At 41.0% G+C, this 23,106-nt stretch overlaps 3 protein-coding genes and 1 long non-coding RNA gene across 4 annotated transcripts; 2 read left to right on the top strand and 2 right to left on the bottom strand.

Moving 5' to 3' along the window:
- Positions 1 to 2,614: 2,614 nt before the first annotated feature.
- LOC118408144 (ankyrin repeat and SOCS box protein 3-like) lies at positions 2,615 to 6,428 on the bottom strand. Its single transcript, XM_035808784.1, has 5 exons — positions 6,254 to 6,428; positions 5,263 to 5,439; positions 3,937 to 4,114; positions 3,569 to 3,673; positions 2,615 to 3,353 (listed from the first exon to the last, which is right to left on the bottom strand). The coding sequence occupies exons 1-5, from the start codon at positions 6,339 to 6,341 to the stop codon at positions 3,158 to 3,160; spliced, it is 744 nt and encodes a 247-aa protein (XP_035664677.1). The 5' UTR covers positions 6,342 to 6,428; the 3' UTR covers positions 2,615 to 3,157.
- Positions 6,429 to 7,831: 1,403 nt separating this feature from the next.
- Positions 7,832 to 11,293, bottom strand: LOC118408145 (poly [ADP-ribose] polymerase tankyrase-2-like). The gene is made up of 5 exons (XM_035808785.1): positions 10,979 to 11,293; positions 9,849 to 10,022; positions 9,164 to 9,341; positions 8,714 to 8,818; positions 7,832 to 8,495 (listed from the first exon to the last, which is right to left on the bottom strand). The coding sequence occupies exons 1-5, from the start codon at positions 11,064 to 11,066 to the stop codon at positions 8,300 to 8,302; spliced, it is 741 nt and encodes a 246-aa protein (XP_035664678.1). The 5' UTR covers positions 11,067 to 11,293; the 3' UTR covers positions 7,832 to 8,299.
- A 1,911-nt stretch (positions 11,294 to 13,204) lies between these two features.
- LOC118408147 lies at positions 13,205 to 15,329 on the top strand. Its single transcript, XM_035808787.1, has 2 exons — positions 13,205 to 13,393; positions 14,119 to 15,329. Exons 1-2 carry the CDS (start codon positions 13,318 to 13,320, stop codon positions 14,670 to 14,672), a joined length of 630 nt encoding a protein of 209 aa, XP_035664680.1. The 5' UTR covers positions 13,205 to 13,317; the 3' UTR covers positions 14,673 to 15,329.
- A 3,922-nt stretch (positions 15,330 to 19,251) lies between these two features.
- Positions 19,252 to 22,472, top strand: LOC118408150. The gene is made up of 2 exons (XR_004830263.1): positions 19,252 to 20,397; positions 21,123 to 22,472. It is a non-coding gene; the product is annotated as an uncharacterized LOC118408150 (long non-coding RNA).
- Positions 22,473 to 23,106: the final 634 nt, after the last annotated feature.

Here is a 23,106-nt window from a genome sequence, read left to right as displayed (position 1 = left end):
CGTACTTTTTTTCCAGACGACATGTCAATTGACGGCAATGACAACCTATGGGTAGTGGGAAAGTTGGCATTCACTGGCTCCTTTGTTGTACAGTATAACAGGAATGGTCGAGCTTTGACTAAGTTTGAGGTTAAAAGCAGCCCATTTGTTCTTGCGATTGCCGCGGATGCACACAGTAGGCACATTCTTGTCACCAGAGTTGTAGCGGAAACCTGTGAGATTAGCATATTTCATTCAAACGGCCTGTTTGTAAGGAAGTTTAATACAGATACTTCATGTAAACACACGACTGTCGTAACTGACAGGGGGGGAAACATTATTACGACAATGAACAACATGGTTCAAGTGTATGACCAAACAGGGCATCTTCTGTTCACCTTTGGTGGTGACGGTGTGCTAGAGGATATCCTATGTGTCTGTACTGACATTTCTGGCCATATCATTGTGTTGAATCAGGGTGGAAAAGTGTCTACGTTTACGAGTCGTGGACGCTTTGTTCGTGATATGGTCGCTGGTGTAAAGAGTGTAGGAAGTATCACAGTGGGAGTAGAAGGACAGCTGGTAGTGACTGATGAACTTGAGCGCACTATAACTATCTACAGCACTTACTAGTGAGAACAAGTCCAGCTTTTACATGGAAAATTGTCACTTGACTACTGTTACCTGTTTACTTATATTTTGTGACAAAATATACAGTGTATTTAAGAGCAAAATGTCTGCAAAGTAATAATATGGTCATGGCTGTAAGGCGGACTAATCCAAGGCATTCGCTTATTCCGAGGGTTAGCACTGTGTAGGAACATGGGCTAAACTGGCATATAACTGTATAGAACTGTATATAACTGTAATATAACTTCGAGCCCTTTAGTATACTTCGTGTTATGGTTTCAACTTACGTTATGTACTTTTTTTCGTTCAATTTCATTATGTATAATTCAGTTATTTCATGCAATTTGTTCTGGGGGAGGCCCAAGAAAAGCTACGTACTAGGCTTCTACCCACCCATCCCCCCACATGTATCTAAATTCTGTACATCAATTTGTTTTTAATCCATGTGATATGTGCGAATAGATATAGAAGAAAGAACAATAAAGACATGCCGTAAAATCATCAGAGAGCAAGCTACGCCATTTTTGTGTCATAGCATACATACTGACTAGGCAAGGAACTCCAAGAAACAAGCCCACTCGATACTCCTACATGAAATTAGTCCACAAAGGGGCAATATAAGATATAATGATACATTTGGCAACTACCTAGCCTCCGTTGCAGTCTTTGAACGGGGCTGGTTTTATTTGGGAGGGGGGGAGTTGGTTCGCGATTTTCAACGTTGGCTACCTGGTTCTCTTGTGCCGGGGAAGGGAGTTTGCCGTGATAGCGAGTCTTTGCCCTGTCCAAACAGCAAACTCCCTTCCACAGCAAACATTAAAAAAAAAATGCGAATCTTCCTGTTTTATCCCTTCCAGTTTTATGACAGTATCCGGGATCAAACTATTCAAAGGAATCTCGCAATTTTTCTTCCCAACTAGGAATGTTACACATTTCCCCACAGAGTCAGAGATAGCGGTGTGTAGACTCATCGCAGGCACGTGGATAGCAAACGTTAACGTTACCCTGAGTAGTCTGGAGCCCAGTTTTTAGAAGAAGAAACTGATGATGGCAAATTTTATCACGTGAAAATTGGTCTGAGAGGTAAGATTGATTATTAATTTCAACTCAGAAAAATCAAATCGCAGCTTGTACCAATCATTTCTGTCCCAAAGGTTAACCTATTTTCTTGCGAAGGGTCCAGACAATTACTTAAACAATGTTGCAGGCCAGGTACCATAGTTTCTTCTTTGTCGCTTTGAACAACCTGTTCCTCTGCACGCTTTAGAGCAGATTTTGGCGACACCTCAGGGGCTAGTCTAACAGTACAGTGTGCGTCCGTTTGACAAGAATGCCCAAAATTCCACAGGCATGTCAGGAATTTAGTTCCTTTAGAGGGGAATAACTCGGGAAAAGGTTGACGAATCTTCATCATATTTAGATTGTAGATAGCCTAGGTACGTCCCTCGGGATATTGTCTAGTTATGTACCTTGGGTTTGTGTTTGAGGAGAGTCGCACTTCGCACACGTATATGTTAAAGAACACACCACGCTCTTTGAGCGGATCAAACATTACAGTCGGTATGGGTATTGGTCGGTAAAACAAAGGTGAAGTTCAGTAATGGTTCCTCTAGCGGCTTTATACGGTAGTGCAACGGAACAACGGTTTTGACATGTTCTGGTCATGCTATTCATTTGAACTTGCACACGAATGGGGAAAAGCAATTTATCAAGAGACTTGTTCAATTTTCATTTTGCTGTGTTTATTTACATAGAATAACAACAGATAGCATTACATTCAGACAAAAACACAAATATATCGTTTAGTATAATGTTACTTTAGCTCGGACATTACTAATCACAACTCAGATCTGATTTTGGGAAAAAAATGTGAAATGAACAAATTTTCATCTTACTGGGAAACTCCAACAACATTAAACATCTGCAATTTTGTTCACACCAAGGACGATATATGAAATATAACGTCCTTGTTCACACGAAAGGGATGAAGCATTATATTAAGAGACTTGTTCATTTTGTTGCGTTTATTTATATAGAACAACAGATAGCTGAACAGTAACACTTTATTATCTTTTTACATTCACATCACCACATTCAGTAGGGAATGTCACGTTATCAAACATGCACAATCGAGGCAAGGGAGAATATGGAACGTATATGTGACAATTATATTGCGACAGTCAAATTCTCATTGGTCTATTTGATCTAACAGATACGAAAGAAAATGGAGGCGCTGTACGATTGCATTATGACTCCAAATTTAATAACTTCTTTAAACTTCTGCTATAAGACAAACCAAATTGAAGTATCGATGGAACCATGTGACATTTCAATCAGAGTGCATATGTGAATAAAAAGACTTGGCACAAAATATGTGTGTGAAAATAACTAACACATCACTATCTTATATATACACAAACAACAATCATCATATCCATAATAAATACAATGTACAGCTTGGCAACATGCTACATTGCCACATTGGCACGATGTGCTTAACAGTACACTGTGTGGACTGATACGCCATGATACAAAGTCGTAATAATGCTTAGAGTAACTCTAGCTTGCATGCACATGTGCTAGGATGTGATTCGAGTTTTTCGTTGGGGTTTGGTCCTTCGTCGGTGTAGGCATCATGCCCACAGCACTTCTTGTGTCCGACAGACCAGTGTTGTATCTGACAGTCACGGCTGCAGTAGCGGGTCAGCTTGCACTGAGAACACAGCTTCAGGGTTCCGGTTTTCCTGTAGAAGATGTAAACAAACTATTGGACTGTGGGCAATGCAGAGTTCAGAAATTTTAAATGCCCATTTTGTAGGCTACAAAGACTTGCAAAAAGTCAGATGAAAACGATTCCTAGGGTCAATATACAAACATTAGAACAGACGTAGGACAAACGTATTGCGAACGTAGGGCATACCACGCTTTAAGCTGTGGAACCGTCTGTAGCAAAACCTACCTGTAGCCTGGTTTGCCACACTTGGGGTTGCAGCATCTCAACAGCCTGGACTTCACCGCCGCTTGCACAAGCCTCAAACTCTCGCCACAGTCAAGGCTTCCCCATCTAATGGAAGATATGACTCATTTATGAAAATAGAGCACCTGTACATTTGTATATAACGTTCAATATGACGCAAGGTCTAAGTGATACATGATTTGGGGTTCTTTTGTGGATCGGAACAGTATAAAACATGCACCATGCACACATGCACTGTCTCACACGCACGCTGAAAGTGTATACTGTTAAAAACAAATGCGGTCGTCAGTCTAGCTTTCTATGAAAACTTCTATCGTACATTGATTCTGTATTCTGGATGCGACACTTACCTCTGGGCCATATAATCGTTGGTAATGAAATCAGGCCTTGCTCCAAGTTCAATCAGTCGCCGGACTGTGTCGACATGATTGTGACGACATGCAACCATGAGTGGCGTTAACTGGAAACCGTCCCGTGAGTCTAATGTTGCACCATGCTGCACCAGTATGTCCACTACTTCTGTATTCCCTTTGTGTGATTTGAGAAACAGAAAATACGACGTTGTAAACTTGGCATTTTGGACGTCCTTGCTATATGTTGCTATCATGCATGCTGTACGAAGCTATGAAATACTATTATAAATTATTACAATTTTTTGTGCTTTTCAGCCCAGCTTTCTAGTGCACCAGGTATAGCACGTTCTTTTCCTGACCTAGTACAAGTATACTATAGATATATTTGCTGACATGCGTTTTTTCCGCAGGGGAGGCCAAGAAGCTTGGTCTCAGCATCAATTGGAGCAAGACAGAGCTCATGCACATCGGAGACGGCCCGGACCCTGAGCCCCTCATCTTCAATCAGTGCATTGTGAACTTCGTCTCTTCATTCAAGTACCTTGGCTCAATAATCTCCAAGACAGGTGACCTGAAACCCGAGGTCAACCAACGACGCGCCCAGGCCTCAGCTGTCCTACAGTCCCTATGGAAACCACTCTGGCGACATCGTCATATCTCCCTGCAGACCAAACAACGAGTCTACAACTCCTCGGTTATTTCAGTTCTCCTGTACGGCTCGGAAACCTGGGCACTGAACAACACTCTGGCAGCCCGGCTCGACGGATTCGACTCTAGAGCTCTGAGGAGGATCACTGGCACCCGTTGGCACGAGCACGTGCGCAACAGTGAACTCAGGGAGCTGACCGGACAACCTCCCGCCTCCTCCCTTGCAGCCATGAGAAGGGTTCGATGGTACGGGCACGTCCTCCGGCTCCCCCCAGAGCACCCCACCAGAGCCCTGCTCGAGTTCAACCCAAAGCAGGCAGGATGGCGTCGCCCACGGGGAAGCCCCGCACCCGCTGGATGGACGTGGTGTCCCGAGATCTGCGCACCATTAACATCACCCCCCACCAGGCGCAGTTTGCAGCGACAAACAGAGGATGGTGGAGGTCCCTAGTGAATTCAGTCGGCTCTACGCACCACGTGCAAGAGGACGAGTGAGTGAGTGTGAGTTTTTTCCGCTCTACATGTACAGTTAGTACTTATAGTGCAATTTTGGATGACCACGATGAAATGTGTGTGAAAATTCAAATACATGTACATCATTTAGAACATCGTATCTTTTATAGCATCTACGTTTTTAAGGTCTAATAGTCACGCATTTGTAGTAAATCAACCTACCATGCATCACTGCTGAATGGAGGGGAGTAAATGTATGCATTGTTCTCTTCACCAAAGACGCCCCCTTGCGGAGCAGTAGTTGGACTACGTCGACGTGTCCGAAGAGGCAAGCAAGGTTCAACGCCGAACCAGTGCTGGAGGCGTCACAGTCCACATGATCGTAGTCAATGTCTGCACCTGCGTTTGGTGATTACATTGATATTATTTTACAAATAAATTGATATTATTTTACAAATAAATTGCCAAATAGCTTAAAGCAGCGATCACATATCAAATAACTTGCATGCATTTTCCCGACACTGATCATTAGCGTGGTTACTGCTAAAGACAATATACTTTCGTACACAGTTAACTGGAACAATAGATATATAGTGGCATACAACAATCGTATCATTATGCAACTTGTCTGCATGGTATATGGAACAAAGGACGAAGGTGCACGTCCTTATTTCTAATTTACATAAAACCCATCTACCGCTCCACAGCCATAGCCAACTTTTATAGAACATTTTATACTGCATTTCTGCAGTAACAAGCACAAACCCATAACCAGATATTTGAGAATTATACACACAGGTGCTAAGACAATGGTGAATGTTGTCCATAAAGTTGATCATGGATTAAGAAACTAAACTGACTCTGTTCCTGGGAACCTCGAAGGCGGCTTTGGTAGAGACACAGACTAAAGGATGTGTGCTAAGATACATTTATAGAAGAAAAGAAAAGTTTGACTTCTTTATACCATGGAATTGAAAAGGACAACCAGCAATTAGCACTGGATCCTGATCAAATGTTCTTCAATGATTTACTTAGTTCGACATCTTATTGTCTGACACGAGTATACTATTCTGCAAGTAGAGGCTGGTCGGGGGAGCGATAAGAAATCCCTGCCACAACAATCCAGTCTCTACCACTACGGTATCTACCGACTCAATCTCCGCTTGGAAAATAGAGCATATATGTCTCTAGCAAAACATCAATATGTGCTTACCTGCTTTCAAAGCCGTCTTAACGCCTTCAACTAAGCCATTTTCTGCAGAATACAACAGAAATTCATTCGTCTCATACGTGTCCGCCATTTCGTCGGAACCGCTGTTTTCGACACCTTGCGCGCGTGCTGTCTGGGCTCGAACTAAACAATCATGTGAGTTGTCTGGTCACGTGAGCTATTTTTATATTTCAGCCAGTATTGTCTTGTCACGTGATCTGACGTCACATGTGTAGATAAACGTAAAAGTTTAAGAAAAGTCATACATGTTTTATAAGCTGATTCTCTATTTGTGAAACTATCTGTTTAAAAAGAATCATATTTTCGACAACAAGTCTGTCTGTTAGTGATTAATATTGAAGATATTGCTATAATACACGCATTGGGATGCTTCTTGCGCTTGGATGCTATCTAGCCTACGTTTCAAACCCTTCCGACCGTTCTCTTAGTTAACCTACTTGGTTACCGTAACTAGTTCCCAAGAATATCTATTGGAGAAAGCAGTAACCAAATGACTGGACAGTGTCGATCCCCCCACTCCACCCCGTGATCTATTTGCCCCGAATGATCTGCTTTGAGATGAATTTCTATGCTTCTTTTGACTCGTCCGAAAGCAGAAGAGTTAGAACGATCTCCTCATTCAAAAGTTTGGACAGTACAAAACACAACTGATGTCTGTCTTTGAAAAAAAGGTAATATGAAGAAATTCCCGCCATATGGGAAATAAACCCTACCTCTGGAAAATAATCCTATCCAGAGCAGAGGTTCGACTGTTTTTGGCGAGAATGTTTTGGGCGTTTATATAAGACTTTCTATTTAGTACCGCTTTCGTTATTCATTTATGTCTATTTTGTACCGTTTTCTTTATTTACATTAAGAAATCGGTACAAAATAGTCCCTGTAAAAACGCCTAAGTACAATTTAAAAAACAGCCAGAGTTGAAACTCTGCTTGGATAGTACTACCCCTTATGTCGAGCATAACATGTCTACATTTTGTTCCCACGAAAGAGAAGAAGCATTCTATGAAGAGACTTGTTCACTTTTCAGTTTGTAGTGTTTATTTACAAAGAATGAAACGGAGCTCAACACTTCATTACCTTGTTACATTCACATCACAACGCTTAACACACCAGTTAACAGAATGCACGTTACTTTTACCAAACGAAACACGATTGAGTGATTGTAAGAAACGTAACCATAACAATTTTGAAATACAGTTCAATCTCTACAACTGGATAAAAAACGGATATTTACTTCCGGACGTTTCGAGTGACATCCATTACTCTTCTTCAGCAAAAGCAGAAACCGGAAGGGAGGACTGCGCGTAGAACTTTCCAGTACATGGGACCCCGCCTTGCACCACAAAGGACAATATTTTTTTCCTATGGTATTGTCTAACCATAGGAACTATCCTAAGATGATTTACATTTGTGTAACCTTTGCATATGATCCTAACGATTTAGTGGTTAAACCAGTTTTTCTAGTTAACTGTACTGGTATTGAATTGTTCTGACTAGTTCATTCTGCTTTTGCTGAAGAAGAGTAATGGATGTCACTCGAAACGTCCGGAAGTAAATATCCGTTTTTTATCCAGTTGTAGAGATTGAATTGTATTTCAATATTGCTTACCTGGATGTCTAACCTTCATAAACGAACCATAACAACTATATTGCGACCTTATTCTCGTTGTTTGTAATCTATCAACAGATAAGAAAGGAAATGGTGTACCTGCAAACCTTTCTTCGTGAAACAAATGAAAAGATTTGACTCTTATACTACGCTTTAACTCATCTACTTCCTTCTGCAATATAAGCCAAATAAAACGGTCTGGAGGTCTCGTAAAACCCTGCGAACTTTTGGACAAATTACGTGTGTGAAACAACAATACTTGGCACTTTGCACAACAATAACCTTAAACATTGACACAAGCACCATATCCATTGTCCAAAATAGATAAATGCTGAAGGTTTCTGTCACTTTACTACATGTCACTTCATGTCGTTGTTAAAAATGACGATTTGCAAACGTACTTATGAAAATGGAGTCACTTATGTTTTAGATGTAGTATTCTGGAGGTATTTGTCCTGAAGGTGCTTGACGAACGTTTGGAGGGCGTTTGATCTCTCGCCAGTATACACGTCATGCCCACAGCACTTCTTGTGTCCGACAGACCAGTGTTGTATCTGACAGTCACGGCTGCAGTAGCGGGTCAGTTTACACCCGCCACACAGCTTCAGGGCTGACCTGTAGAGGATGAAACACGCTATGAGGTCAACAATCTATTTAGGGTCAGAAATTTTCTCAGGGTCATTTTGTAGGCTACAAATATTTGTAGAAAGTCAGATGAATATAGTTTCCACGGGTCAATACCAGCATTTGAACACAGGATCGATGACAGTATTCAAGTAAGTAAAAATAAAACAATTTACTGTAGCTGTGGAGCTATCAGCAGCAAAACCTACCTGTAGTCAGGTTTGCCACACTTAGGGTTGCAGCATCTCAACAGCTTAGTCTTCCTCGCCTCTTGTACCAGCTTCAAACTCTCGTCACAGTCAAGGTATTTCAACCTAGTTGAAGATGTCACTTGTTTAGAGAACTGGACCATGGTATATACTAGTAATCGTAATACATGTATTTAGGGAACTAGGCCATGAGACATATATGTAGGATTGTTTTCATAAGATGCACAATTTAAAAGTTTCAAGTGATACATGATTTTATGACATATAGTGTTCTTGAATGCGGATCGGAACAGTATGAAACAAGAAACAAAAATTACCATCTCTCAAAACGCACACTGAAAGAAATAGAATCAAACACAAGCCGACGAATAAGACCAATGTTTTTTCTGCATAAGAAACAATAGTTATGCGTCCTATATACTTATTCTGGTAGAAGGATGTGACACTTACATCGTGGCTATGTAATCGTCGGTGACTAAATCAGGCCTTGCTCCAAGCTCAATCAGTCTTCGAACAGTATCGACACGATTATAGCTAAATGCAACCATGAGTGGTGTCTTCTGCCAGCCGTCCTGTGTGTCCAATGTTGCACCATGTTGCACCAGTAGATCCACCACTTCTGTCTTCCCTAGGTAGGATTTGAGACACGGAATATACACATCAAGTCAACATTTATTTCATCACGTCCCTTCTATATAGGAAAATATAATATACCAAGTTATTGCAATTTACGTTTTGTGTCTTTTCAGTTTAACTTTGTAGTGTAGCAAGTTTGGCCCTGATGATTGGCTATCCTGGTATGGACTAATATAAGGCTGCTATGGAGCGGAGGTCAGCATACTAGTACTCTCCAAGCAGAGGTTGAGTCGCGGAGATATTGTAGCAGCGGGGAAATTTACTGGCGCGCGCCTCTTACAGTAGATCTCCCGACCACTCCTATATCTCCTCGGCTCAGCCTCTGCTTGCAGAGTAAGTCAGCATAGACCACTCACACATGAATTTATTTACACTAAATGTTTTGTGCAATTTTGATATTGCCATGATCCAAAACATAATGACTATACAATATATCACCGAGAACATCGTATTCATTTCGGGTTTATAGCTTCCATGCATTTCTAGTGAATTGACTTACCTTCTATCGCTGCTACATGGAGGGGAGCGGCTGAAGTCTTGGCTCTTTTCACCAAAGACGCCCCCTTGCGGAGCAGCAGTCTCACTATGTCGACGTGACCCACGGTGCTAGCAACGTACAATGCCGTACCACTGCATCCTTCACAGTCCGCGTGGTCAAAGTCAATGTCTGCACCTACATTTGGGGATTACATGAGTGCACAGACGTTCATACAATTTTTCAAATAAGTCAAAATAGTACAGGAATTAGGAAGCACATCTGAAACCACATCGATGTTTCCTAGTCACTACCGTATGCTCAGTATGTCGGAAAAGTATGGGTCACGTAACGTTAGCTACAAGCTGAAATGAAACAACAACGTGTTTAGGGACTTCGCTTGGTATGGACTTAGTACCAACTAGTGTGATAATTTGGGGAAGGGTTTTTTTCACACAAAACGTGAGATTCAGATTTTTTCAGTGCTTTACACTGCAAACTCATCACTACAGCAAAAATAAGCAAACAAAAGTTTGTGTTGATTTAAAACACGTCAATAACCTCTTATCATTATGCAACTTGTCTGCATAGTATGGAACGAACAAAGAACAAAGGTGCCCCCTATTGTACTGTGTGCGCACTGGTGCGTGGGTCCTTATTTGCACATTTACATTTGAATACTCATGTACTGCTCCAAAGCCCCCTTTTCAAATTCAACACTAGGAGAAATTTCGAAAACATATACTAGTACTGCATTTATGCTGTAACCAACACAAGAATCATAAAAGGTACGTCACTGCAAATACTACCTAAACTTGTGCTTTTAACAGTTTCAGTATACGTAGGCGTCGTGGTGGGATGTTCTGAGATAAGAAGATGTTGTCCACAAACCAAGGAGGTCTTGATAAAACCTAGACTAAACTGACGTCGTTCCCGGGGGACTTGTGAAGTTGGCTTCGGTTGAGACATAGACTAAATGGTGAGTAGGATACATATAAACGAAAGAGAAGCGTGTTTAACGTCTTTAGATCATGGAAACATACGACCAGCTTGCAGAACCAAAAGTCCTGCAATGATTTACACTTAGTTCGACATCCCATCCTGTTGTCTGACAACTTTATACGTCTTAGGAAAGAACTTCAATATGTACTTACCTGATTTCAAAGCCGTTTTAACGTCTTGAAGTGAGCCTTTCTCAGAAGCTTGCCACAGAAGTTCATTTGCGTCACGAGTTTCCGCCATTTCTTCGGGGCCGCTGTTGTCGACACCTTGCGCGCGTGCTGTCTGGGTTTGAACTGTAGGATCACGGGAAGCAGCTCTCTCATCACGTGACCTTTTGGCTGAGGGACGTCCCTCGGGATTGTGCCTGAGGAGAGCCAGACCCCCTCGAAGGAGCCACCAGACAAGTCGAAAAGAGTGATGGGTCCTTCCAAGGCCTTGGTCCTTCCTAGCGTGGGCGGATCAAACGTTACATTCGGTATATAAGCTAAAGATTCTTAAGCAAGTTTAAGTTTACTTAGTAGTCTCAAAAACTAAGAAGGAGAAGGGGGTTGGGAACGCAAAGTTTGTAATGGGTTCTCTAGCGGCTTTGTACAATACTGCGACGGAACTTCCGGTTTTGGTATGTTCTGGTCATTCTATTCATTTGAACTTGCACACAAATCGGAGGAAACATTACATCAAGAGACCCGATCACTTTTCATTTTGCTGTGTTTATTTACATAGAATAAAAACAGATAGTTTAACATTCCATTACCTCATTACATTCACATTCACATCAAAGCAATGACAAACCGTTCAGTAGAATCTTACTTTTATCAAACGAAACACGATTGCGGTGGAATATGAACGTATCCATGACAACTCGGGTAACTTAAGGCCTGTGATTCGATGGAGCTCCCTGGGGAGTAAAAAAGGGCGTGGCCCGCAAGGTTACCAGGGTGATGGAACCGAACATGAATTTCAAACCACTCCGTGACCGTAGGTGACCTGCGGGACCGCCATGTTTTCAGAACGGTCCAATGTCATAATGTTATGTTACATTTCGAAAACAGGAACTCACTTTGTATGGGGCACACTAACTACTTTTGGAAAGACGTCTAAGTGCTAACCGTATTATGTATTGATAAAGTTTTTATCAAATATTGAAACAATTCGATGCGCTAAGAATACAAGGCCCCCGCGGAAGCCGCATAATGGTACCGCCCGAACCGTGTTCGATTTAAAATGGCGGGAAAACGACAGCTTTGATTGACAACGGTTTGCGAAGCATCTTGCATTGTCAACTTTATGGGTTTCAGCCTCGGTCAAAATAGCATTATTGCTGACAAATTTAGTGTATTTTGAAGTATCAGCACTTGTTTGTTAAAACTGTCCGCGGCTATTTTGTTTTTGTTTAAAAGTATTTTCACTGGAGGTCATTTTTAACGAAAAATTGGGAAAACTAGAAAGGCAACATTTTTGAAAAAAAAATGCAGGATGTGGGCGAAGGGAAAAGAAAGCAAAAATCGCAGGAAAAGAAGCAACAAGAAAGGCAACATTTTCGCGAAAATGCAGCAAAAAGAAAAAAAAAATTAAAAAACATTATCTGTCCACGGATTCGATCCCGGAGCGTTGGTTTTGCCACGCGTGAATAATACCACTGAGCCAGTGCTACAACATGTTACGGGCTCGTTTTAACAGGTATACAAATGTATTGCGTTGCTTGAAAAAACCCGCGAGCTTCCGCTGGCTATTTCTCCCTTATAATCGAAGGTATTTCACTAAAACTTGGACAGAATACTAGAATAATTTTTTGTGGGGCATTTTTATGTTGTTATTTAGCCGATTAGATGCTCTGAACTTGCTGCATTTTCAACGTTTTTCGGCCCCGTAACCGGTTCTACCCAACGTCCAATACCCCTACTTTTTGTGATACTGCGCTGCCGAGTGCCATTTTGTGACCTGTGCGTTGATAGGTTTACCCCTGACGTATCCACCAGACAGTCAGAATGTTAGCCAATCAAAAAGCTGGAAACGTGGACTGCATGCTACAGGTTCCATTTTTTCTGAGTTTTGATTGGTCGGGTGGAATATCTGTAGAGATACTAAATGTGTGGCTTCGCCCACATAAAAAACAATCTTTTTGCTCTTTTTGGCCTAAGAAATGACGACTTGGCTAGCGTCGTCTAGGGTACTGAGTCCCTCTTGCGGATTCAATATTTACTACACGCGAAGATTGTACTTTGTCGGCCTTTCAGATTCAAGACTTTACTGTAAAGAAACAGCCAACGAAAATGAAACACGTCACATAGCTCTTTTATGTAACATGAAAACCAACCTACCTTTTATGACGTCATAAATGTCACCTTATACTCCTGCGTAACTTCTCTATGACGTCATAATCATATTTACAGTTGAGAAAATTTGGAAGACAAGTGATCACACGCGTTTTTGCGTTCCTCTAACTTGTCATTGTTTCTCGATTGATTTTTCGACTTCGTTTAGAATCAAGATGTTTGGTTTGATTATGATCAATGCTGGATTGTTGCTGCAGGTTGTAGACAAGCTCTACGGCTATCTGAAGAGTGGTGAGTGCATGTTTACTTCTCTAAACCCCATAATACTTTCTGTCAGCTTAGACAGGTCAAGACGACCTTGTAAGTGTTCTAAGAACGGTCAGTGCCACACCGTGACAGCGGATGAACCACGGACGAAAATCTTTCCCTTCATTCGTCCAAAGACAATCCATTGCCACTAAAATGTATTCATGAATACTCCGATAACATAACGTTGTATTGAAGAATGAAAGGCAGTCGACCTGCGTGCACTTGTAAACCGTTTGGCAGTATTGTTGACAATTGGAAAAATTAATACGTTTGTAGAAATCAATGCGATATGAGACATACAGTAGCCACTGTTTTGAGTTGGTTGCAAATCGATAGAAGAAAACTGTAAGCTCAATATCTATTGGTTATATATGACTAAATAAACATGGCGTGAATTAGTGCATAACGTTACATGTATGGTTACATGGTTATAGAAGTTATCATTTTTAAGAAAAACAGAAGTGGGTTTAAGAGAATGTTGTTTTTAACACATTTTCTTGGCGAGCGAATGACCTTGCTGTTCTAGAACGTTTGCTTGTATCTTACACCGCGCTGTGTGAGCAGTCGAACCACAGAATTCTATGCGCATCATTTTGTAGAAACGGACGAAAACTTATATGTGCGTATACCATCCATATAATCGAATAAACATGTCAATATTATAGATCCCGAAATCCTTTTTTTACATAATTTTTACATCTCTACAGACTCAGGTCTCAACAACGTTAGCGAAACTCCTTTCGCGAAAGTGGAGAAGGAAGACCTTGACGGCCCCACCGACAGCGCCCCAAACATCACAGCGGGAGCAAGCGGCTCTGCACCCGTACCTGGACAGCCCGACAAAACTACCGAGAAGGAGGAAAGTTTTTGCGGGGTTGAACCCGGATTTTTTATGCCGAAGATGGAGGTCACAAATACGGAGGACGCTAGCGAGGTAAGCGAGACCCCTAGCGATTTGGATGGACAAGACAACCCGGGGGAGGCGCCACAGGCAACCAGTGAGGGCGGAGCGGCCAGCAGTGCTGTGGTACCTTTTGTACCGCAAGCCCGTCCCGCCAGATTGACGCGTCGCCAGCTGCTGTTGGCCAAATGGCAAGTGTGCCCCGTCCTCATGTTGGACAACGTTCCCGGAACCAACAGGTACTACGTACGACCTATAACGGACGGCAGTCAAGAAGCAAGTGGTGAAGAAGCAAGGAATCTCCTCAGGGACATGATAATCGCTAGACGGGCATGGGCCGCCGGTGGACTGTATACGTAGATTCAGACAGCTGTGACTAAACAATAATGTTTGGACATTAGATTCAGAAAGATAAAGTTATACAATGCATCGGTATTCAGCTAGCTCCAAAGGGGATCTAGAGCGTTTTCTTTTAAGATCGGACTTAAATTTTCCAAGTGTTTTTATTCCAATCTTAAGTATTAGTACTGGTTTTCATGAGATGATCTAAGTATATCAAAAAGTCTTTGTTTGCCCAAAGCAAATAGAAAATAAAGTTGTAATAATAAATGGGTTTTATTGAAGGAACACTTGGCAGCCGGACGGCTGAATTACATGTTTTGTACATTAAAAAGTACATTGACAAATCGGGTTTACTTAATAATGGGCTTAAATCACATATCAACATGTATGTATATATATAGATATACGAACAGTTAAAACATTCTGGTTTACCGTTACAATATGCTATTCAGGAGCTGTACAATGTAAGGGAGTGGGATTGTAGAGTATTGTACAGTGCGGGCTGGCAACTGGTCATTGACAAGTTTGTTTTTTGTGCTGTCTAGTTTCCCTACCACTTATGTCTCCTCGCAGCCGTGGAAACCAATGCCTGTACTATTCAGACTTGTTGAAGTTCTGTATTTCTTGTTTTATAGTTTTAAAACTTTCATGAATAAAGAAATGAAGATCTGGAAACAACTGTTTAACTGTATTTCTACTTCTCTGTTACTGCTAGTTCATTATGATATAGTCATTAATGAAAGAATGAATGAAGACCTTGAAGGAGTTAATCAACACCTTTATTATACATTTTAGCTAAGGCCACAGCAAGTAAATTTTATGGTTGACATCCGCGCGCTCATTTTGTTTGTTTTGTTTTATTTGGATCTCCATTCGTGATACTAAATGTAGTATCACTATTCTTCCTGGAGTCGTACAATACATGAGCAATAAATACAATACATAAGCGCCAAATCTTATACAATAAGTAAACAGAAAACCAGCAAAATCAACTGAGGTAACTCAAAGTGAAGGATGGAGATCAGAGGTCAAATAAAAATGCCATAACTAAGGTTTTGTATGCAGAAGGTGAATAAAACATGATTAACAAAACATAATTGATTCTAACAAACTGAATATGCATTATGAATATAAGTACGAAGTAAAGTAGTCGTGATGATAATAAATAATATAATGTAAACAGCTATACATAACTGAAAATGACATTAGCAACAAAATAAACCAAAGTAATTACCAAAACAACAGCAACCGATGAATGAAATAAAGGCAATATAAAAGAATAGGGCTGCCTTTGTCTACGAACATATACAATGTATATACAACTGTACAACAATAATTATTCTATCATATTACCACCACATACTCAGTGGTGCTGATTTGTTTTGTTTTCCCCAGTCCTTGATTCTGTTTTTGAACACTGCACAGTTGGTAGATGTGAGGTTGCTTGGTAGTGAATTGTATGTCTTTGTGCATCTGCAAAGGAATGTCCTAGTGAGTGCTTTTGTTTTGGGTTTTGGTAGAGTGAATCCCCCCTTGTGTGCCAGTCTTGTGTTGTGGTTATGAGAGATGAAGGTAGTACTGACCCTGTCATAAATTCCTTGCGGTTCCTTGACTGTTAGGATTTTATGAAAATCACAGATGCTACTGGTGAATAATCTCTCTTTAACTGTTTGCCATCCTAGCCTGGAAAGTAAGTCGTTAGTACTGGTGAAAAGTGTAGAGTTGGTAGCAAGTCTGGCTGCACGGTTTTGCATGGTTTGTAGTTTGTCTAGTTGTGTTTGTGTTGTCGAAGAGAGAATGGCCCGGGAGCACAATAGTCTAGATGTGATAGAACAAGTGACTGTATCACAGTTTTTAGTATGTCTCCGGGGAAGAAGGTTTTGTATTTTCTTAATGATGCTAATGTGCTTGCCATTTTACTCCTGATTTTATGTACATGTAGGGCCCAGGAGAGATGTTGGTCAACTGTGAAGCCAAGCAGGACAGCTTGTCTTACTTGTGTAATGTCCCTTCCTCCCACACTGAGCTTTAATACAGGATTGTGTTTCAGTTTCTGGTGGCTCCCTATTAGTATAGATTTAGCTTTCCCCACATTAAGAATCAGTCTGTTAATTTCCACCCATCTCCAAATTCGTGTAAGTACAGGTTGGAGGATGTGTTCTACTTCAGCAACACTAGGAGCCGCAGCATATGGAGTTGTGTCATCAGCGTGTTACTATTGGTATTCTTTGTTAAGGTAGGGAGGTCGTTGGTGTACAGGCAAAGCAATAAGGGCCCAAGGCAGCTCCCTTGTGGCACTCCACACCTGTTCTCTCTATAAGGTGAGAAGTCCCCATTTATAAACACATGTACAGCCTGTTCTCTTCCTCTGAGGTAGCTCTCTACCCATCTGACTGCCAGGTCATTGATCCCAATCAGGCATTGATTTTTGCCTGATTTCAGAAAAAAAAAATTTTCTTCGGAGAAGGTCAACATGACAAGAAAGTACCAAGATAGGAAAGTATGTTGTGTTGGAGCCTAATGATTGTACTCGTAGAAGTAACATTAGCAGGTAGCCATGACTGTAGTTATAGAAGTGAAACCAGCTGGATAGTTGGAAAAGTGACACTACTATGGAAGTCCTCCATAAGTGCAGTTGCCAACATGGTAAGTGATACCAGTCTACCACACTAGTGTCACTTTTACTACACTAGTTCACTTTTTCAATACAGGAATGAATGATTCGTCGTCAGCACTACCACGTTTTGTCACTTTAACTCTTCTTACAACATTTATGGTGTCTATTTTGAAAATCAAGCCATCTTGTTTTTTTCGCCCTATCTCACTATTTTTGCTGTCTGCAGAGGATGTCATCCATAAAATTTACTTGCTGTGGCTTTACCGAAATAAGTACAGGTCACAACGTAACAAAGACAAAACATGTACAAGTATAATAGATCTAGTAGTATGGCATAGAAGTTCGGCTTCTTCTCGTTTCTTGGTAATGGTGAAAATATAGAATTGTATGGGTTTAGTACTGTAATAGTCGGTTTCTCGAATGGTTAATATAGATTTTACAGGTGGACTCACTCTTATGTCTTAGTTTTCAGTAGATTCTCTCACTTTAAAGTCTAAAGTGAGGGAATCTACTTTCTATATAACTAAACAGAATAGAGTACATATATTTCTATCATCAGGTTCCGGGTCGCGGAGTTCAAATCTGACCGGAGTTGACAGAAGGGTGGTGTAATAGGCCGGAAGTGCGCTGTTGTCTCCCTAACTTTCGCTCCCTATTGCTTGGTGATCGTTATAGCTGAGCATAGATTTGTCATATTTCCTGAAAAGCCCGTGGGTTGCATTATTTTTGTGCGAGGAGTAGTTGGTCGGCCAGCGAAAGCATTTTTGTATTAGTCCGCTGCAACGGTGAAGCGGTTTTTTCGCCTAATGACCCAAATAGCAGCGTTTTTCATGCGATTTCGATGAAATGACGTCATCGGAGATTGCAAAAAAAGTTATCACATGGAAGTTTTTTATTTTCATTTTACACAAACTTGAAGAATTTAGCTTCTCTACCACGTAGGTCATTATCCTGGGAAAATTCGTTTTTTCCAAGCAGCTTCGATCAAAAAAGTGGTAAAAAATGATAGTTTTCGGGTCCAAAATTAAAATTCTACTACATATTCTACCCAAAATAAAGAGGCAACAGACGATACTAATAGGTTTGTCGGAAAGAGGCAGTAAACGGCTTTCCGCCATATTTATTAAGTTTCGCGTCCTAGGTTTACAAGCGGAACTGTAGCCCTTCGGCCTGAGGCTGTCCGCCCTCCGAAATCGTAAAAGAAACTCCGGTCCGATACCTTAATAGGGCGGTGCTTGTGCCTTATATGACGTCATAGATGACGTAATTTCGACACATTTTAAAGTTTTCATCAGATGTCGTGATATTGTGTGAAAACAAAACCCGTTTTGCATTATTCTAGTTAAAAAGTAAGCATATTCCTGTACAGGCCCTTGGCCCTCTCCCCCCCCCCCCCCCCCCCTTACAACAACCACTACGGGCAACTTTAATCGTTTCTGGCGCGCAGAATTTTCCATCATTTCATTCTCAATGTCATTTGATTGGAGCCGACCTCTGCCGTTCACCTACCGCATATGTTCGGGATGCCGTGCATTGGTATGACTTAAGGGACTGGTCGATATTTAGCGGGTAGAGGGGGGGGGGGGAGGTGCGGTCGTCTGAGGGTCGGGTCCAAAAAATTTTCCTAGGCCCTCCCCCACGGTCAAAAAAATTTTCCCAGGCCCTCCCCTCAAGTCAAAATATTTTTCCTATGCCCTCAAGACGCCAATAAATCACCGCGCTCCCGCTTGGAAATATTCTTTACGCCATACTGATGATATTGGTTTTCCGTTTTTAGTCGCGAAGCAGATCTCTCACCACTAGCAAAATAGGGAAATTGAATGGCACGGAGGCCATAAATATATTCATCATGGAAGCTAGTTTATTCTTTTGATATTTATAAATGATACCTCTCTATCCAAACAATACCGCAAAAGTATATTGTACCTGGATTTGTAGTATATTTGCGCCCCGCCCCGCCCCTTTACTAAACGCATTGCAAGCTCGAGGGGCCGGGGCAGCTTGTCGGAGACTATTTTCAATGTACATACCTTTGGGACTTCTTGGTCCTGGTTCTTCTTGGATCTTTTAACGGACCTCTAGTCGTCACGGTACGTGTGGCTGTAACCGTTTAAAATTCATCGACGTTCCTTCTCTAAACAAACTATTCATCGACGTTCCTTCTCTAAACAAACTATTCATCGACGTTCCTTCTCTAAACAAACTATTTTTAAATGCAATAATCGTACGTTAATCAACGAAGCTAAAGTTAGCTGACTAACGTGCACAAAACGTTTATGTAAAATGGTTCGAGCCGACTTTACGTAACTGGATTTAACGCTAGTTCACCTTTATTCGCTGGGTTAACCGTTATCCGTTGAATATACAATCGAAGTATTTAGGGATATCAAGTCGACAGACTGTTTCAGATTGGATTGCTATGAAAAAAGGCAATTTGAAACCAACTTTGGTCGACTAGATATTCCTAAATACATCATTTTTATAAACAACGAATATACGTTACCATGTTAATAAAGGTAAACTCCCGTTACACACACGAAAAACGAGACATAGTCATCTGCAATGTCTGTCATTTATATCCGCTAATTTCGACTGCACATAAAGTTAATTAGACATGTTGACTTACCTATAAAACCATGCGACTCATCAGGCAAAGTTAGAGAACAAGAAATATTGAAAATCTAACGTTGCACAAGTTAAAATACACCGGTTCACGAGCGTCGTCTAGGGTACTGAGTCCCTCTTGCGGATTCAATATTTACTACACGCGAAGATTGTACTTTGTCGGCCTTTCAGATTCAAGACTTCACTGTAAAGAAACAACCAATGAAAATGAAAAACGTCACATAACTCTTTTATGTAACATGAAAACCAACCTACCTTTTATGACGTCATAAATGTCACCTTAGACTCCTGCGTAACTTCTCTATGACGTCATAATCATATTTACAGTTGAGAAAATTTGGAAGACAAGTGATCACACGCGTTTTTGCGTTCCTCTAACTTGTCATTGTTTCTCGATTGATTTTTCGACTTCGTTTAGAATCAAGATGTTCGGATTGATTATGATCAATGCTGGATTGTTGCTGCAGGTTGTAGACAAGCTCTACGGCTATCTGAAGAGTGGTGAGTACATGTTTACTTCTCTAAACCCCATAATACTTTCTGTCAGCTTAGACAGGTCAAGACGACCTTGTAAGTGTTCTAAGAACGGTCAGTGCCACACCGTGACAGCGGATGAACCACGAACGAAAATCTTTCCCTTCATCCGTCCAAAGACAATCCATTGCCACTAAAATGTATTCATGAATACTCCGATAACATAACGTTATATTGGAGTATGAAAGGCAGTCGACCTGCGTGCACTTGTAAACCGTTTGGCAGTATTGTTGACAATTGGAAAAATTAATACGTTTGTAGAAATCAATGCGATATGAGACATACAGTAGCCACTGTTTTGAGTTGGTTGCAAATCGATAGAAGAAAACTGTAAGCTCAATATCTATTGGTTATATATGACTAAATAAACATGGCGTGAAGTAGTGCATAACGTTACATGTATGATTACATGGCTATAGAAGTTATCATTTTTAAGAAAAACAGAAGTGGGTTTAAGAGAATGTTGTTTTTAACACATTTTCTTGGCGAGCGAATGGCCTTGCTGTTCTAGAACATTTGCCTGTATCTTACACCGCGCTGTGTGAGTAGTCGAACCACAGAATTCTATGCGCATCATTTTGTAGAAACGGACGAAAACTTATGTGTGCGTATACCATCCATATAATCGAATAAACATGTCAATATTATAGATCCCGAAATCCTTTTTTTACATAATTTTTACATCTCTACAGACTCACGCTTAACAACGTTAGCGAAACTCCATCCGCGAAAGTGGAGAAGGAAGACCTTGACGGCCCCACCGACAACACCCCAAACATCACAGCGGGAGCAAGCGCCTCTGCACCCGTACCTGGACAGCCCAACGAAACCTCCGAGAAGGAGAAAGGTTTTTGCGGGTTTCAACCCGGATTTTTGGTGCCGAAGATGAAGGTCACAAATACGGAGGACGCTAGCGAGGTAAGCGAGACCCCTAGCGATTTGGATGGACAAGACAACCCTGGGGAGGCGCCACAGGCAACCAGTGAGGGCGGAGCGGCCAGCAGTGCTGTGGTACCTTTTGTACCGCAAGCCCGTCCCGCCAGATTGACGCGTCGCCAGCTGCTGTTGGCCAAATGGCAAGTGTGCCCCGTCCTCATGTTGGACAACGTTCCCGGAACCAACAGGTACTACGTACGACCTATAACGGACGGCAGTCAAGAAGCAAGTGGTGAAGAAGCAAGGAATCTCCTCAGGGACATGATAATCGCTAGACGGGCATGGGCCGCCGGTGGACTGTATACGTAGATTCAGACAGCTGTGACTAAACAATAATGTTTGGACTTTAGATTCAGAAAGATAAAGTTATACAATGCATTTGTATTCAGGGGATCTAGAGTGTTTTCTTTTAAGATCGGACTTAAATTTTCCAGGATTTTGTATTCCAATTTTAAGTATTAGTATTGGTTTTCATGAGATGATCTAAGTATATCAAAAAGTCTTTGTTTGCCCAAAGCAAATAGAAAATAAAGTTGTAATAATAGATGGGTTTTATTGAAGGAACACTCGGCAGCCGGACGGCTGAATTACATGTTTTGTACATTAAAAAGTACATTGACAAATCGGGTTTACTTAATAATGGGCTAAAATCACATATCAACATGTATGTATATATATACATATACGAGCAGTTAGAATATTCTGGTTTACCGTTACAATATGCTATTAAGGAGCTGTACAATGTAAGGGAGTCAGGTTTTAGAGTATTGTACAGTGCGGGCTGGCAACTGGTCATTGACAAGTTTGTTTTTTGTGCTGTCTAGTTTCCCTACCACTTATGTCTCCTCGCAGCCGTGGAAACCAATGCCTGTACTATTCAGACTTGTTGAAGTTCTGTATTTCTTGTTTTATAGTTTTAAAACTTTCATGAATAAAGAAATGAAGATCTGAAAACAACTGTTTAACTGTACTTCTACTTCTCTGTTACTGCTAGTTCATTATGATATAGTTACTAATGAAAGAATGAATGAAGACCTTGAAGGAGTTAATCAACACCTTTATTATACATTTTACCTTAGGCCACAGCAAGTAAATTTTATGGTTGACATCCGCGCGCTCATTGATTTTTGCCTGATTTCAGAAAAAAAAGTTTTTCTTCGTAGAAGGTCAACATGACAAGAAAGTACCAAGATAGGAAAGTATGTTGTGTTGGAGCCTAATGATTGTACTCGTAGAAGTAACATGAGCAGGTAGCCATGACTGTAGTTATAGAAGTGAAACCAGCTGGATAGTTGGAAAAGTGACACTACTGTGGAAGTCCTCCATAAGTGCAGTTGCCAACATGGTAAGTGATACCAGTCTACCACACTAGTGTCACTTTTACTACACTAGTTCACTTTTTCAATACAGGAATGAATGATTCGTCGTCAGCACTACCACGTTTTGTCACTTTAACTCTTCTTACAACATTCATGGTGTCTATTTTGAAAATCAAGCCATCTTGTTTTGTTCGCCCTATCTCACTATTTTTGCTGTCTGCAGAGGATTTCATCCATAAAATTTACTTGCTGTGGCTTTACAAATGTACTACATGTATGTGTCTTTCCTGACTGTTTCACTGCCCATGTACTGCATGTTAAGTTACACATGTAATTCGTCCAAACACACCAGTATATGTTATCCCTCCATGTGCAAAAGTACTCGAAATGTACCATTGTTGTTGTTGTTTTTAATGAAAAA

This window comes from Branchiostoma floridae, unplaced genomic scaffold, assembly GCF_000003815.2.
Source record: "Branchiostoma floridae strain S238N-H82 unplaced genomic scaffold, Bfl_VNyyK Sc7u5tJ_1558, whole genome shotgun sequence".
In the NCBI taxonomy this organism is placed as follows: domain Eukaryota; kingdom Metazoa; phylum Chordata; class Leptocardii; order Amphioxiformes; family Branchiostomatidae; genus Branchiostoma; species Branchiostoma floridae.
The sequence above is the reverse complement of the archived record's forward strand: the minus strand, read 5'-3'. Positions and strand labels throughout refer to the sequence as shown.

What these genes read in the sequence shown, in the direction of transcription:
- LOC118408147 (XM_035808787.1), top strand. Translation starts at nt 13,318, where the DNA reads ATGTTTGGTTTGATTATGATCAATGCTGGATTGTTGCTGCAGGTTGTA. An exon ending in CTACGGCTATCTGAAGAGTG is followed by an intron (nt 13,394 to 14,118) that starts GTGAGTGCATGT and finishes ACATCTCTACAG; the next exon opens with ACTCAGGTCTCAACAACGTT.
- LOC118408144 (XM_035808784.1), bottom strand. Translation starts at nt 6,341, where the DNA reads ATGGCGGACACGTATGAGACGAATGAATTTCTGTTGTATTCTGCAGAA. An exon ending in AACGATTATATGGCCCAGAG is followed by an intron (nt 3,674 to 3,936) that starts GTAAGTGTCGCA and finishes ATCTTCCATTAG; the next exon opens with ATGGGGAAGCCTTGACTGTG. An exon ending in TGTGGCAAACCAGGCTACAG is followed by an intron (nt 3,354 to 3,568) that starts GTAGGTTTTGCT and finishes CATCTTCTACAG; the next exon opens with GAAAACCGGAACCCTGAAGC.
- LOC118408145 (XM_035808785.1), bottom strand. Translation starts at nt 11,066, where the DNA reads ATGGCGGAAACTCGTGACGCAAATGAACTTCTGTGGCAAGCTTCTGAG. An exon ending in TAAAACGGCTTTGAAATCAG is followed by an intron (nt 10,023 to 10,978) that starts GTAAGTACATAT and finishes CCCCAAATGTAG; the next exon opens with GTGCAGACATTGACTTTGAC. An exon ending in GACGATTACATAGCCACGAT is followed by an intron (nt 8,819 to 9,163) that starts GTAAGTGTCACA and finishes ATCTTCAACTAG; the next exon opens with GTTGAAATACCTTGACTGTG.